The sequence below is a fragment of the Entelurus aequoreus genome, linkage group LG04 (genome assembly GCF_033978785.1).
Source record: "Entelurus aequoreus isolate RoL-2023_Sb linkage group LG04, RoL_Eaeq_v1.1, whole genome shotgun sequence".
NCBI lineage: Eukaryota > Metazoa > Chordata > Actinopteri > Syngnathiformes > Syngnathidae > Entelurus > Entelurus aequoreus.
Window position 1 is genome coordinate 27,958,098 of NC_084734.1, and position 16,893 is coordinate 27,974,990.

General features: G+C 39.7%; 1 protein-coding gene across 3 annotated transcripts in view; it reads right to left on the minus strand.

The window, feature by feature from the left end:
- fdft1 (farnesyl-diphosphate farnesyltransferase 1) overlaps nucleotides 1–16,893 on the minus strand; it is a 50,167-nt gene that overhangs the window by 25,949 nt on the left and 7,325 nt on the right. For all 3 annotated transcript variants that reach the window (XM_062044502.1, XM_062044503.1, XM_062044504.1), the window contains one exon: nucleotides 380–563. In XM_062044502.1, the coding sequence (XP_061900486.1) occupies nucleotides 380–563 (184 nt within the window). The remainder of the gene's footprint in view (nucleotides 1–379; nucleotides 564–16,893) is intronic.

Genomic DNA, 16,893 nt, shown 5'->3' on the forward strand with positions numbered 1-16,893 from the left:
TTTAGGCTATCCACCTTGAAAACGTGGACTATTTCATTTTGAAAGTAAACTGGATAATTGATTTTGTGTTTGAGAATGACTTCCTGTCCAACACAAGCAAATGTTACCTAAATTGATCCGCCGTGTAAAGGCAAACGGCGAAAATGGAAGCTCTGCCTATATTTAACGCATGGATCCAGAACGGCACCACCATGGGCAGGAAGTGGAAACGGACACATTGACTTGAATATAAACTGAAAGAGTCCACCGCAGTGGCGACTACGCCGTGACGCGTCCTGTGGAAATCAGAGGTTAGAGCTGTATCTGAATATTTTGCATGTACGAACAGCCTTCTGTATAATGCAGTGCAAACGATAACAAAAATATTCTCTTTACAGACCGTGGGGAAGTCTTCCAGGACTTGCCGGTCTTTCTCCCGACTCTCGCTGAAGTTCCAAGCGTCCTGGTACAGGTAGGTGTGGAAATCATTCAGCATGGGGACCTTCTTGTCCAGGGGGATGCTCATGTCGTCCTCCACGGTGTCCAGCGCCCGCAGCACCAGGTAGAAAATGCAAACGGCGTGTCTGAATGAGACGGGAGACGGACACGGGAATGTTGATTTACAAAGTGGCAGAAAGAGCCCTGGCCTTAAATTAGACACACAGCTGAAGACCCCTTTGTGTCCGTCACTGACTGGCCACTTCATGAGGCACACTCGCACTATCTAATGCACAGGTGTCAAACTCAAGTAAGGCTGAAACGACGCGTCGACGTAGTCGACGTCATCGGTTACGTAAATACGTCGACGCCGTTTTTGTGCGTCGACGCGTCGCATATTTACGTCACACTACCGTCATGGCGAAGCGCAAAGCAGACGATCAAAGAAGAGGATGCGAGCGGTGCGAGCGAGGGGGGAAAAGCATGCCAAAAGTGGTCAAAAGTGTGGGAGTATTTCAATACACGGCCTAATAATGTTGTTGTATGCACACTGTGTCGAGCGGAAATGGCCTATCATAGCAGCACAACGGCTATGAACGAACATTTGAAAAGAAAACCATCAACTAGTCAATCGTCCACGCGAGCATACGTTGTCATCATTACACAAAAACATGAATGTGTCATTTGTATCTGCTAGGGGTGTAACGGTACGTGTTTTGTATTGAACCGTTTCGGTACGGGGCTTTCAGTTCGGTACGGGGGTGTACCGAACGAGTTTCTAAGCTAAAGCTAAAGTCTTAACAAGCTGCTTTGCTCCGTCTGCCTCTGTCTCAGCACGCAGCATTGTCCCACCCACACAACCATCTGATTGGTACACACAAAGCATTGTCAGCCAATCAGCAGTGCGTATTCAGAGCGCATGTAGTCAGCGCTTCAGCGTGGAGCAGATAGGTGTTTAGCAGGTGAGCATCAGGCAGCGGACTCTCCCCAAATGATAATAAACACCTCCCAGTCAACTACTAGTAACATCACTATGAGCCAGTTGACCTTCTAGAAACTTAAACTGCAGCTCAGCTCACTCGCAATCCTGGCTTGAGGTGAAGGCTAATTACCTCTCAGTTCCAGTCACATCGACCCCTTCTGAGCGCCTATTTTCAGCTGCTGGGAATATTGTAAACAAGAAAAGAACCAAAAGCATGTAGACATGCTAACCTTTCTTCATTACAACTGTTAGTCACTCACTGGAATGAGTAGAATTGGTTATTGTGTACTGTGTTGGACTGGATGTTTATTTTGCACATTTTAAAAGCAATACGTAATGTTTACAGTGCTCCAGAATATTTAGATTGGCACTTTTTTGTATTGGATGTTTATCTTTATTTGTGCACATTTTAGCAAATAAGCAATACTTTCACTTTTGTTGAAATGTTTACACTGTTGTTACAGAATATTTCGTTTTGCACTTTTTTGTATTGGATGTTTATCTTTATTTTTGCACATTTTAAAGCAAAATAAGCAATACTTTTACTTTTGAAATGCTTATACTATTGCAGAATATTAAGATTTGCACTGGATGTTGACTTTTATATTTGCACATTAAAAAGCAAATAAGCTACTTTTAATTTTGTTAAATGTTAAAAGTTTTAAATGTTTACATTGTTACAGAATATTTAGTCATGTTGTTGTCAATGTTGACTGAGTGGCCATACTTCTTTTTTTTTGTAAATAAAAGCCATGCCTTTTGAAAAAACGGCCTACATTTATTTTTTCATTTTCATTTTGAATAAAAAAATAATCGGCAAAAGGAAAAAATAATCTATAGATTAATCGAAAAAAATAATCTATAGATTAACCGATTAATCGGAAAAAAAAATCTATAGATTAATCGATAGAAAAAGAATCGTTAGCTGCAGCCTTAAACTCAAGGCTCGCGACATCATTTTATCTGGCCCGCAAAGACCTGGAAATGATGTGTCAATGAAGTTCTTCATATTTTCTCACTAAATGTAATAGATTTTTTTCCTTTTTGACAGAAAAAATATATGTACTGCTTGAAATTGCATGCCTTTTAAACAGTAATAGTATCCAATATTGCAACAAATATTACAGTATATTATCATACTTTCCAAACATGTTTTTGTCTAAACTTATCTCAGTGTATCTACAAAGGATGTCGTTGTGGCTTGTGCAGCCCTTTGAGACACTTGTGATTAAGGGCTATATAAATAAATTTTGATTGTTTGATTGATAAATAAAAATACTTAACTTTACAGCAAACTACCCATCAAATTAATACAAATGTACAGCATGTTACTGTAAATTGGAAAAAACTAATGCTATGTAAAAAATTATGTTGACTGAGCTGCCGGTTTTTGACTGTAAAATCTACGGTTGTTGTTTTTAACGTGTATTACTGTAAATGGAAAGACGGTACATTTGTTTTTACGGTAGAAAAACTGGCAGCGAAGTTGCCCAAATAAAAAAAGAGCTTGCACTGTTTTACCATTAACAATATAATGTTGTAAAAACCAATGTCAATTTACCACAAAAATTCTGGCAACTAAGCCGCCAGTTTTTTCCGTAAAACCCGCCCCATAAAACAGTGGTACTGGTTTTCCATTTACCGTAAAACATTGTGAACAATTAAAAAAAACACTATTTTAAAGTAAAATTTTGTAAATGTGAAGTTTTTACTGTAAAATCGGCAGTCTACTTAAAACAATTTATATAATTAATAATGAAATCCAGAGTCAAATTCATACATTATTCGCTGTTACAAGCGGCCCTCTGATGGCAGCCATAACTGCCATGTGGCCCTCAATGAAAACCAGTTTGACTTCCCTGATCTAATGTCTATTGAGAACTGCACATACAGTATATCAATATAAACATTTTTCATATCCCCCTTGAAGCGACTAAATTTTTTGTAGCAGATTCCTAAAACAGCAGAGCACTCCTAATATATAGAACATCTTTGACTAGCGTTTTTGCAGTAGGTCCTTAAAGAACAGGGGCCATACTTATCAAGCTTCTTAGAATTACTCCTAAGAAGTCTGCTAAGAGTTGACTTAAGAGTAAATAAATTCTTCGCTGAAAGCTGCACTTAAAAGTTAGTTATCAAGCGTCTTACTCACACTTTCAGCGAAGTGTAGGACTGAATCTTAAGTGTCACACTCAGAGCTGAATTACGACATTACTATGTGCCGTAAACGGAATTTTAGGTGACGTCATTTCTGTGTCCATAGAAATGACCAATTACGGAAGGGAATCCGTTGTCTAAGAATAAAGAAATATCTTGGAAATATTTAAGTGGACAATGGGAGTGTATATTTTGACAATAAACTACAAAATAATACAAAACAAACTAGTCCCCGCCGGCACTCACGCTACCGCTCCCTCTCTTCTATCGCCCACACACTCACTGACGTCACTCACCTCACGGCCACACACATACGCTACTGTCATAACATTTTCTTTCCAATTCATTAATTAGGCAACTAATTTGAAACTGGTGTATACTAGCCCACTGCAGACACATGCAGAAATCAACAAGGAATCGAAAAGTATTAAATCTGTGACAAAAATGATATCCGCTCTGTCTAAACGATACCGTTTGATCAGCTGCTCGTCATCAAAAAAAAACAAACATTGTTCCGTTCCCTGAACGTTCGCGTCTCTCTCGCCTCAGTGCCATCCCCTGCTGGCAACTCCTAACCACTTAAAGGCCTACTGAAATGATTTTTTTTTATTTAAACGGGGATAGCAGATCTATTCTATGTGTCATACTTGATCATTTCGCGATATTGCCATATTTTTGCTGAAAGGATTTAGTATAGAACAACGACGATAAAGATTGCAACTTTTGGTATCTGATAAAAAAAAGGCTTGCACCTACCGGAAGTAGCGTGACGTAGTCAGTTGAACATATACGCAAAGTTCCCTATTGTTTACAATGATGGCCGCATGAAGTGAGAGAGATTCGGACCGAGAAAGCGACAATTTCCCCATTAATTTGAGCGAGGATGAAAGATTTGTGGATGAGTAAAGTGCAAGTGAAGGACTAGTGGGGAGTTGAAGCTATTCAGATAGGGAAGATGCTGTGAGAGCCGGGGGTGACCTGATATTCAGCTGGGAATGACTACAACAGTAAATAAACACAAGACATATATATACTCTATTAGCCACAACACAACCAGGCTTATATTTAATATGCCACAAATTAATCCTGCATAAAAACACCTGCGTGTTTGTTATGCTAGCTCCTAGCTCCTCTGCTAGCTCCTAGCTCCATAGAACACGCCAATACAATTCAAACACCTGATCAACACACACAATCACTCAGCCCAAAAGACCGTTTACCTAACCCAAGGTTCATAAAGCTTATATATTTTTAAAAAGTTACGTACGTGACGCGCACATACGGTCAAGTTATCGAATGTTTAGCAGCCAAGGCTGCATACTCACGGTACCTGATATTCAGCTGGGAATGACTACAACAGTAAATAAACACAAGACATATATATACTCTATTAGCCACAACACAACCAGGCTTATATTTAATATGCCACAAATTAATCCTGCATAATAACACCTGCGTGTTTGTTATGCTAGCTCCTAGCTCCTCTGCTAGCTCCTAGCTCCATAGAACACGCCAATACAATTCAAACACATGATCAACACACACAATCACTCAGCCCAAAAGACCGTTCACCTAACCCAAGGTTCATAAAGCTTATATATTTTAAAAAAGTTACGTACATACGCAAAAAAAAGCCAAAGCTGCATACTCACAGTAGCACGTCTGCGTCTTTGTCATCCAAATCAAAGTAATCCTGGTAAGAGTCTGTGTTGTCCCAGTTCCCTACAGGCGTCTGTGTATCCAAATCAAAAGTCCTCCTGGTTAGAGTCTCTGTTATCCGAGTTCTTCCATCTTGACTGCATCTTTCGGGAATGTAAACAAAGAAGCGCCGGCTGTGTACGGTTGTGGCTGACTACGTTCGAAAAATACGTCCATTTCGCACCGACAACTTTCTTCTTTGCTTGCTTGGCTTCCTTCTCCATAATGCAATGAACATGATTGAAACAGATTCACGAACACAGATGTCCAGAATACTGTGGAATTATGAAATGAAAACAGAGCTTTTTCGTAGCGGCTTCAATGTGGAAGGCATACCCGTGTTCGTCGGGCTACGTCACACGCATACGTCATCCTCAGAGGCGTTTCGAACCGGAAGTTTAGCGGCAAATTTAAAATGTCACTTTATAAGTTAACCCAGCCGTATTGGCATGTGTTATAATGTTAAGATTTCATCATTGATATATAAACTATCAGACTGCGTGGTCGGTAGTAGTGGGTTTCAGTAGGCCTTTAAGACACCTCTGAAGGTCTCTTAAATATTGTGGAGAGTAGGAGTGATTCTTAGACTTAAGAACGTTGATAAAAAGCTTTTATTCTTAAGTTTGAGAGTAGGACTAAATTTCGCAAATTCTCAGGACTTAAGTGTAAAATGGCACTCAGAGAAGCTTGATAAGTCCGGCCCCAGAACACTTCTAACATATAGCAGGGGTGTCAAACTCATTTTGGCTCAGGGGCCGCATGGAGGAAAATCTATTCCCACGTAGGCCGGACTGGTAAAATCACGGCATAATAACTTAAAAATTCAACTATGACAACTTCAGATTGTTTTCTTTGTTTTACTTTGGCCCAAAATTGAACAAGCACATTCTGAAAATTTACATATCACAAATAATCCTCTAGATCCTATTTGTCCCAAGGACCACATCAAGTCATAAAAATGGGGTCCCACAGTAAATTTTTGGGGTCCCACTATTTTGTAACCATTTTGAAAACAAATGATAAATGTATGCATTATCCTGTTATATCTCACATTCTATATTGTGTTTTGGAAAAAGTTTGTCATAAACATTACTCAATTCATTAAAAAAAAGTTATACAAAAGAAAAACAATTGTTATGCACATGTAAATGTATTCAGTTATAAACATTCATTCACTTTCTTCTTTCCTTCATGGATCTAAAATTTACCGCTGCCGGTGTTTTTTCCTATACTTTTATTGTAATATTTTCAGAATGTGTTTGTTCTATTTTTGGCCAAAGTAAGACAAAGAAAACAACCTGAAGTTGGTCATAATTTTCCACCTCACAAACTTGTCTATGACTTCAGCTCCGGACTTCTTCTGTTTGTTTGATATAGTCTACACTGCCACCAGAGGTGGAAAAGTGTATTACAACTGAGCACAGAGAAACAGATACTTTTGGCTCTTGGGGTTGCTCGCGGACATACTTGCCAACCTTGAGACCTCCAATATCGTGAGGTGGGGGGTAGGGGGGGGGGCTTGGTCGGGGGTGGGGGTTGGGTTGGGGGCGTGGTTATTTACAGCTAGAATTCACCAACTCGAGTATTTCATATATATTTCATATATATATATACATATATAGATAGATATATATATATAAATATATATATGTATGAAATACTTGACTTTCAGTGAATTCTAGCTATATATATATATATATATATATATATATATATATATATATATATATATATATATATATATATATATATATATATATATATATATATATATATATATATATATTATTTACATAGAAAAAAAAATAAATACTTGAATTTCAGTGTTCCGGTGGCTAGCCATTAGATGGCAGTATTGTCCTGTTTAACTTCTCCGTTCATGATCATTTCGGCCGCCATGTCTGTAATTTCCTCGTTCTTCTGCTTCGTCTCCTTGTTGTGTGCGCAGTTGTGCACTCTATAAAAGCCCTAGATCAGTGATCCTCAACAGGCGGACCGCGGTCCATGTCCGGACCCAGCGACGTGTCCGTCCGGACCCAGCATGAATTATAGTAAAAATAAACAAAAAATATATATATATATATATTTTTTTTTTAAAAATAATTATAATTATTATAAAAAAATATAATAATTGTATTTATCTTTGAGTCATCGCTAGCGCAAGTCAACGTTCTTTGTTGTTTTTAGTCAAATATCTCCACGTTTTGTTTACACTTCTCCGTGTCTCACTCACTCCGTCTTTCTCTCTCTCAGAGAGAGAAAGAGAGAGAGACGGAGTGAGAGCGAGAGAACGCCACTCTGATTGGCTGCGGAATCAGCCAATCAGAGTATGGGTGTCATCTCTATCACAACGACGCGCTGATAGGCTGTTACCACCTGGGCCATACAGCGCTCATGCCACATGCATGGAACCTTTCGCTGCAGACACACAGTTGTCTAGTTATATTTGCACATGAATGAGATCTGTTGAGGTCATTTGTTTACCAGGGATAGGAGGGTTGTGTTTAAAAGTATTTATTTTTTGTTAAAACTGAAAGTTTTATTTAAGTTCTTATTTATTTTTGTTTCAAAGAAAATCTTTCATGTATTTTATTGGATACTTATTTTATTTTTGTTAATTTTAAGAAAATGTTAAACTGCTACCTACCTCCTGCTACTATATAAGCTTGATCGATAATAAACGGACCCAGCCTGTTTCAAAATAACATTTGTGGACCTTCAAGATTTGTACTTGAGGACCCCTGCCCTAGATGTTATGACGTCTTTGGGCAGGCAAGCTGTTTATATTGTGGGAAAGCGGACGTGAGAACAGGCTGTCCCCACTCAGTCTCAGGTCCGCATTGAGCAGGAGGGGGCGTGGCCTCCAGCTCCGGCTGAATACCGGGAGTTTGTCGGGAGAAAATCTCTGCCGGGAGGTTGTCGGGAGAGGCGCTGAATACTGGGATTCTCCCGCTAAAAACGGGAGGGTTGGCAAGTATGCTCGCGGAGCAACAATGGGCCCCAGCCCTCAGGTCTATAGTTAAGAAACACTGTTATAGGTGACAGAGTGTATTATTATAAGTATCAAAATATCTGCATTGCATATTTTTTCTCTTTTTTCTTCCATTTTTAATGTTGTTTTTTGTTAGAATTTATTGTGACAATATGCCCGGGGCCAACAAAACTCGAGCTGCGGGCAACAAATGGCTCCTGGGCCACATTTTGGACACCCCATGTAGATATTTTATTAGCGTAAACATATTGCTTATGTTTTCATGTATTACTTTATGTTTGACTATATTAGCCATTTGATGGGATAAAAATGTGAAGTTATGTCAGATTTGTAAAGAGTAGTACAACCCCTCAGAAATTATGGCTCCCAGAACAATGTACAGTACAGTAGTACCTCAATTTATGAGCTTGATTGGTTCTGTGACGGAGCACTTAACTCAAAACACTTGTATATCAAATCAACGTCTCCCAATTAAATGAATTGAAAACATTTGAATTTGTGCTTGCCACCCTAAAACAGCACAATTATAGCATATATATAACATAATTTTTAACACTTCAAGTTAGTGACATGCCATGTTTTTGATAATTTGTCTTTAATTGAATAATTATCATCCGCTTGAGCTTCTCAGCACTGTCTTACACTTTACTCATTCCCATGGTTGGAAAACAAATGTATTGCTCGAAGTTATTGCTAGAAAGTACAAAACCAAAACAGTTGGCACGTTGTGTAAATCGTAAATTAAAAACAGCATACAATGATTTGCAAATCCTTTTAAACTTAAATTCAATTGAATAGACTGCAAAGACAAGATACTTAACGTTCGAACGGAGAAATAATCATTAACTTAGAATTTAATGGCAGCAACACATTGCAAAAAAGTTGGCACAGGGGCATTTTTACCACTGTGTTAAATGATAAATGATAAATGGGTTATACTTGTATAGCGCTTTTCTACCTTCAAGGTACTCAAAGCGCTTTTGACAGTATTTCCACATTCAGCCATTCACACACACATTCACACACTGATGGCGGGAGCTGCCATGCAAGGCGCTAACCAGCAGCCATCAGGAGCAAGGGTGAAGTGTCTTGCCCAAGGACACAACGGACGTGACTAGGATGGTAGAAGGTGGGGATTGAACCCCAGTACCAGCAACCGTCCGATTGCTGGCACGGCCACTCTACCAACTTCGCCACGCCGTCCCCAACATTACATGGCCTTTCCTTTTAACAACACTCAGTAAATGTTTGGGAACTGAGGAGACCAATTTTTGAAGCTTTTCAGGTGGAATTATTTCCCATTGTTCTCCCCCGCTCCTCTCCACGGGCTACTAAACCCCTCCCCTTCCTCCTTCCTATGTTGGTTGTTTACTACGATGAGTCACGATTGGTTGAGATTAAGGCAAAACATTAGGGACAGGCCAATCAGAGGCAAGATAGGGCGGGTCATCGAATCAGGAGGGGAAATCACAACAGACATCCCAAATGACGACGAGCGAGTCGGAGAAAAGAAAGAGGGAATATTCAAGCGGGCGATTTATACATTAAAAAAAATAGTGGAAGATGGCAGAGGGATTCTCTTCTTTAGATTTTTCTTTTAGCGATGTAGACGACGTCCAGGAAACCCACAATGCGTCTACTTGGCCACATTTGGACAAATGTATGCGTCTGGATAAAAGATTAATTTGAGTTGTTTACCATGTAAGCCCAAATCAAAACTGTTCTCGAGTTGCCAAGCCGGGCATATTTTGCACGAGAAATGCTGCCAAAAATGTATGGCGAAGTGAGGAAGATCATAGACGCACAATTAAGTCAAGTCACTTACTTGGCGCTGAGTCGGACCACAGAACCATACGTGTGTTGAGTTGAGTTTGGGTTTATTTCTAACATGCAAGCATACAACATGATACATCACAATTTCCAGTTTCTCTTTTCAACATGTTCGAAAAGGAGTAGGAAGAAGCAGAGCTTGTTTAATCCTACCCCTTTTCTTTTACATAACAGTTGCTAAAACTTTTGTTCACTTCCTGTTCTCAATGTATTGACAATATACTCCATAAGTAATCACAATAAAAATAAATAAATAAATAAATAATACTCGGTGAAGTAAGTTACATTTCATATGGTGAGATGAGTAAGATTATTTTGAAAATGAACGGATGGATGGATTAAATAAATTGTGTGATAGTCCATTACATCGTCGACTGGGAATTAAAAAGTGCCTGTCTGCAAATTTATTTTTTATCTGAGTTTGATACATGTTGTATTATTTGCACAGCTATGTTATTTATTTCACGTAGAAAGAATATTTTTCTGTTTTATTTATGTTATGTAATTCTGTGCTACTTAAATTGTTTATTTTCTGTGCTGTTAATACCCATCTTGACTAACTGGCTTAATAAAAGTGCCACTGGTTGTTTACAGCAGTGTTTTTCAACCTTTTTTGAGGCAAGGCACATTTTTTTCATGAAAAAATCCGGAGGCACACCACCAGCAGAAAACGTTCAAAAATTTAACTCGACCAGGTCGTCGTGCCTTATTTTGAGTTTGTTGGTGCACTAAAGCACTACACACTCCTGCACTAAAGCACTACACACTCCTGTGTGTAGTGCTTTAGTTCTTGTCTTGCGCTGTTATTTTGGTGTCCCTTCCTGTTTTGTTGGTGTTTTTCTGTAGCAGTTTCATGTCTTCTTTTGAGCGCTATTCCGCGCACCTGCTTTGTGTTAACAAGCAAGGCTATTTATATTGTTGCTATCCTTCTTTGTGTGAACATTGTTGATTGTCATGTCATGTACGGATGTACTTTGAGGGTGCCGTAAGTTTTTGCCAGAGGTGGGACCAAGTCATTGCTTTGCAAGTCACAAGTAAGTCTCTAGTCTTTGCCCTCAAGTCTCGAGTCAAGTCCCGAGTCAAGACAGGCAAGTCCCGAGTCAAGTCCAAAGTCAAGACTGGAAAGTCTCAAGTCGAGTCACAAGTCCTGCATTTTGAGTTTCGAGTCCTTTCAAGTCCTTTTAACCACAGACTAATATTTTTACACAGATTGTGTATGCTTTTAAAACGCTGTATGTATTTATTAAAACAAGTGCATTTGAAATTGCAGGAAAAAAAATAGTGCTGACATTGCAATTCATAATAGCACTATTAAGAGTAATTTTAATAGTTTAAACAATTTCAAACATTTAACTCATTCCTTTACAGAATAAACACATTTGCAAAAACAAACATTAACATACTATTGGTTGTATTTTATGAAAATAATATTACCACACAGTTGAGAAGGAGCAAAGATCTTCAATATTTGTATGTGAAAATCACAAATAAATCTTCTGGGGGAGGATGACGCCCCTACAGGGGTTTGGTTTACAAACTTTCAGCCCCACCTAAAACAAAATTCACCAGCCGCCACTGATTATGCATTCTCATTTTAGGCAAAATATAAGACAATACTTTCTTAACAGTATAATTGTAACCAGGAATAAGTCTTCAAGTAACAATATTCAAATACTAACATTGTTGGGTAAAACAGCATTTGGTTTTATTCTGAATGTAGTGAAACAAATTGGTGGTTTTAGCTGATATAAAGACTTTCAGGTGTTTATATATTTTGAAGTATTTGGCAGACGCTTTTATCCAAAGCGACATACATAAAAAATACATACATAACAATCACTGTAAACATGATAATTTAAGGGAAGAATGTAATACAAAATATCAATACAAAGTGTCAAGACAGAATAAACTCTCTGCTGCTGCAGCAACAGAGATACAGTCTATAGGTCCCTAAGATATATAGATATCTAATGTATTCATACATTGTTTATGTAGGATATACGCATGTATATATAACCTAATCATATTGTTTCTTCAATTTAAAAATAGCTTACCGTTTTTTCCCCCTTCTCTGGGATTATATTCCCAGTTTTGATCTCGGACGTCTGGTCACGTATAGCGTATAAGAATATTATATTACTGTTAAGCAAACTATGAATAATAAAACTTGCCAAAACATGTGTCTGTTATCATAGCTACACGTATGACAAAAAACCGTGTGAAAATCAGTGGTATTCAGTGAGGTAAAATTAATTAAATGCGCTGACAGTTCATTGCTCCTGACAAATGAATTGCACTGAGTGGAGCGGATCACCACTCCAAGATGGCGGCCCCGCGTCTCGTCTGCGCCAGTAGGCAGTAGCGCTCGATGCTGCGTACCCTTAAAACATGTCTATGGTTATAACGTTAGCAGTGAGTTTACAGCCTCACTGATTTAACTACACAGCAAATAAAAGTCATGTTACTTAGCCAATAAACGTTATCTTACATTCAAAACTTACCCTTCTTTGGGCAACTTCAAATGTCGAACGAAGTTGGAAGTTGTTGCGTCTCCGTCTGTAATATTCGAACTGCGTGATTTGCATACGCAATTCGTTTTTTGTTGACCAAGTCGTAGTTTTTATACCCGAACGAAACCAACTTTGGCATAATTGTTTCTCTCTGCCGCATTGTTTGACAACTCTTGTTCGGTGGTTGTCCTGCAATTTGATTGGATGAATGCTGTGTGATGAAAACAACGTATAACTAATTTGATTGGCTGTTGTACTGACAGCACACCAGCTGACAGGCAGCACACACGCTGATAGACAGACAGACACGTACAAAATGAAAGATACGGAGCGCTCCCAAATAACTTTTTAAGCTTTGGGTTTTGGGGAAAGTAGCAAGTCATGTCAAGTCAAAAGGCTCAAGTCCAAGTGAAGTCACAAGTCATTGATGTTAAAGTCTAAGTCGAGTTGCAAGTCTCTTTACATTTTGTCAAGTCGAGTCTAAAGTCATCAAATTCATGACTCGAGTCTGACTCGAGTCCAAGTCATGTGACTCGAGTCCACACCTCTGGTTTTTGCTGTCGTCCAACATTCTGTTTCTGTTTACTTTGTAGCCAGTTCAGTTTTACTTTTGTTTTGCATAGCCATTGCCTTTTTCTTTCCCTTTCGTTCATTTTTGGTTTAAGCATTACATACCTTTTAACCTGCATGCTGCCTCCCGCTGTGGTCTGCATATTGGGATCACAACAAACCATCCTCGTCCCACCCGATACATTCCAACTTTTACAAAGCAATTAACTACCTGCTGCCACCTAATAAAATGGAGTATTACGTAGTTACCCTGCCGAGTCTTACAAAGCACAGACAATAAGCAACGGCACATTATTTGCAGATTATAATTGTTGGTTTGCAAAAAATATTTTTGGGACCAATTAGGTGAAGTTGCGAAATTTCCTAGTGTGCCGCGGCACAGTGGTTGAAAAACACTGGTTTACAGTACAGTTGTCATTCCATTGGGTGGACCGCTCGCCTGTGCATCGGTTGGGGACATCTCTGCGCTGCTGACCAGTCTCTGCTCGGGATGGTCTCCTGCTGGCCCCACTATGGACTGGACTCTCATTATTATGTTAGATCCACTATGGACTGGACTTTCACAATATTATGCTAGACCCACTCGACATCCATTGCATCCGGTCTCCCCTAGAGGGGGGGGGGGGGGCACCCACATCTGCGGTCCTCTCCAAGGTTTCTCATAGTCATTCACATTGTCATCCCACTGGGTTGTGAGTTTTTCCTTGCCCTTATGTGGGCTCTGAACAGAGGATGTCGTTGTGGCTTGTGCAGCCCTTTGAGACACTTGTGATTTAGGGCTATATAAATAAACATTGATTGATTGATTCACTTCAATTTCAGAGACTCTCGCTCAAATATATTTATATGTATACTTTCACCAGAAAATATATCGAGATATACAGTATATCGAATATCGAGTTTAAGTTAAAATATGTAACATTTTCGTCCATATCGCCCAGCCATAGATAATTCATTCGCGGGCCGTAATTGGCCCGAGGGCCTTGACTTTGACACCTAGGAGCTAAGAGATAGCTCTTATCTGAAAACACTCTTAAGTAGAGGAGACAGTGTAGTTCAGTGTTGTTCAACCACTGTGCCGTGAGATACAGTCTGGTGTGCCGTGGGAGATTATCTAATTTGATCTATTTAGGTTAAAAATATTTTTTGCAAACCAGTAATTATAGTCTGCAAATGATGTGTTGTTGTTGAGTGTCGGTGCTGCCTAGAGCTCAGCAGAGTAACCGTGTAATACTCTTCCATATCAGTAGGTGGTAGCCGGTAGCTAATTGCTTTGTAGATGTCGGAAACAACGGGAACCAGCGCGCAGGTTAAAAGGTATCTAATGCTTAAACCAAAAATAAACAAAAAGGCGAGTGCCCCTAAGACAGGGGTCGGCAACCTTTACCACTCAAAGAGCCATTTTGGAAAGTTTCACAAATTAAAGAAAACAATGGGAGCCACAAAAATTTTTTGATAATTTAAAATGAAAAACACAGCATACAAAGCTTAAATTGCTTTGCGCTATGTTAACCAGGGGTCTCTGACACACGCACCGGCACGCATCTTAATATGGAAATTTAATGTTAGTGCGGCCCGCGACTTTTAATTGAATGGTGCTTGATAGCGCCTTTCTTGCCAACCGTCTCAATTTTCCGGGAGACTCCCAAATTTCAGGACGTGCTGGCACTGCTTGGCCACATGTTGAATACAGCTTTTGCTTGCCCACGTAAGTGCCAGCAAGGCATACTTGTTCAACAGCCACACAGCTTACACTGACGGTAGCCGTACAAGAACGACTTTAACACTGTTACGTTACAAATATGCGCCACACTTTGAACCCACACCAAAAAAGAATGACAAACACATTTCTGGAGAACATCTGCACTGTAACACAACATAAACACAACACAACAATTACCCAGAATCCCATGCAGCCTTAACTCTTCCGCTCAACCGACGCACGGAGAGGGGGGGTTGATGTGTGGGGGGTTTTGGTGGTAGCGGGGGTGTATAATGTAGACCGGAAGAGTTAGGGCTGCATGGGATTCTGGGTATTTGTTGTGTTGTGTTACGGTGCGGATGTTCTCCAGAAATGTGTTTGTCATTCTTTTTTGGTGTGGGTTCACAGTGTGGCGCATATTTGTAACGTAACAGTGTTAAAGTTGTTTTCCAAGGACACCGTCAGTGTAAGCTGTGTGGCTGTTGAACAAGTATGCCTTGCTGTCTCCTACGTGTGCAAGTAAAAGCAACATATAACATGTGGCCGGGCTGGCACGCTGTTTGTAAATGCTATAGAGGATTATTAATGCAGTGCCATTAGGGCACTCCCTTGATTAAGTAATTAGAGTGAAAATAGGATAATATTTGCCCTGGGAGATTTCTAGGAGAGGCAGTCTCCTGGGAAAATCGGGGGGGTCATTAAAGGCCACGCAGTCTGATAGTTTATATATCAATGATGATAGTTTATATATCAATGATGAAATCTTAACATTATAACACATGCCAATACGGCCGGGTTAACTTATAAAGTGACATTTTAAATTTGCCGCTAAACTTCCGGTTCCAAACGCCTCTGAGGATGACGTATGCGCGTGACGTAGACCGGCGAACACGGGTATGCCTTCCACATTGAAGCCAATACGAAAAAGCTCTGTTTTCATTTCATAATTCCACAGTATTCTGGACATCTGTGTTCGTGAATCTGTTTCAATCATGTTCATTGCATTATGGAGAAGGAAGCCGAGCAGGCAAAGAAGAAAGTTGTCGGTGCGAAATGGACGTATTTTTCGAACGTAGTCAGCCACAACAGTACACAGCCGGCGCTTCTTTGTTTACATTCCTGAAAGATGCAGTCAAGATGGAAGAACTCGGATAACAGAGACTCTAACCAGGAGGACTTTTGACTTGGATACACAGACGCCTGTAGAGAACTGGGACAACACAGACTCTTACCAGGATTACTTTGATTTGGATGACAAAGACGCAGGCGTGCTACTGTGAGTATGCAGCTTTGGCTTTTTTTTGCGTATGTACGTAACTTTTTTAAAATATATAAGCTTTATGAACCTTGGGTTAGGTGAACGGTCTTTTGGGCTGAGTGATTGTGTGTGTTGATCAGGTGTTTGAATTGTATTGGCGTGTTCTATGGAGCTAGGAGCTAGCAGAGGAGCTAGGAGCTAGCATAACACGTACCGTACCGTACGTGCGCGTCACGTACGTAACTTTTTAAAAATATATAAGCTTTATGAACCTTGGGTTAGGTGAACGGTCTTTTGGGCTGAGTGATTGTGTGTGTTGATCAGGTGTTTGAATTGTATTGGCGTGTTCTATGGAGCTAGGAGCTAGCAGAGGAGCTAGGAGCTAGCATAACACGTACCGTACCGTACGTGCGCGTCACGTACGTAACTTTTTAAAAATATATAAGCTTTATGAACCTTGGGTTAGGTGAACGGTCTTTTGGGCTGAGTGATTGTGTGTGTTGATCAGGTGTTTGAATTGTATTGGCGTGTTCTATGGAGCTAGGAGCTAGCAGAGGAGCTAGGAGCTAGCATAACAAACATGCAGGTGTTATTATGCAGGATTAATTTGTGGCATATTAAATATAAGCCTGGTTGTGTTGTGGCTAATAGAGTATATATATGTCTTGTGTTTATTTACTGTTGTAGTCATTCCCAGCTGAATATCAGGTACCGTGAGTATGCAGCCTTGGCTGCTAAACATTCGATAACTTGACCGTATGTGCGCGTCACGTACGT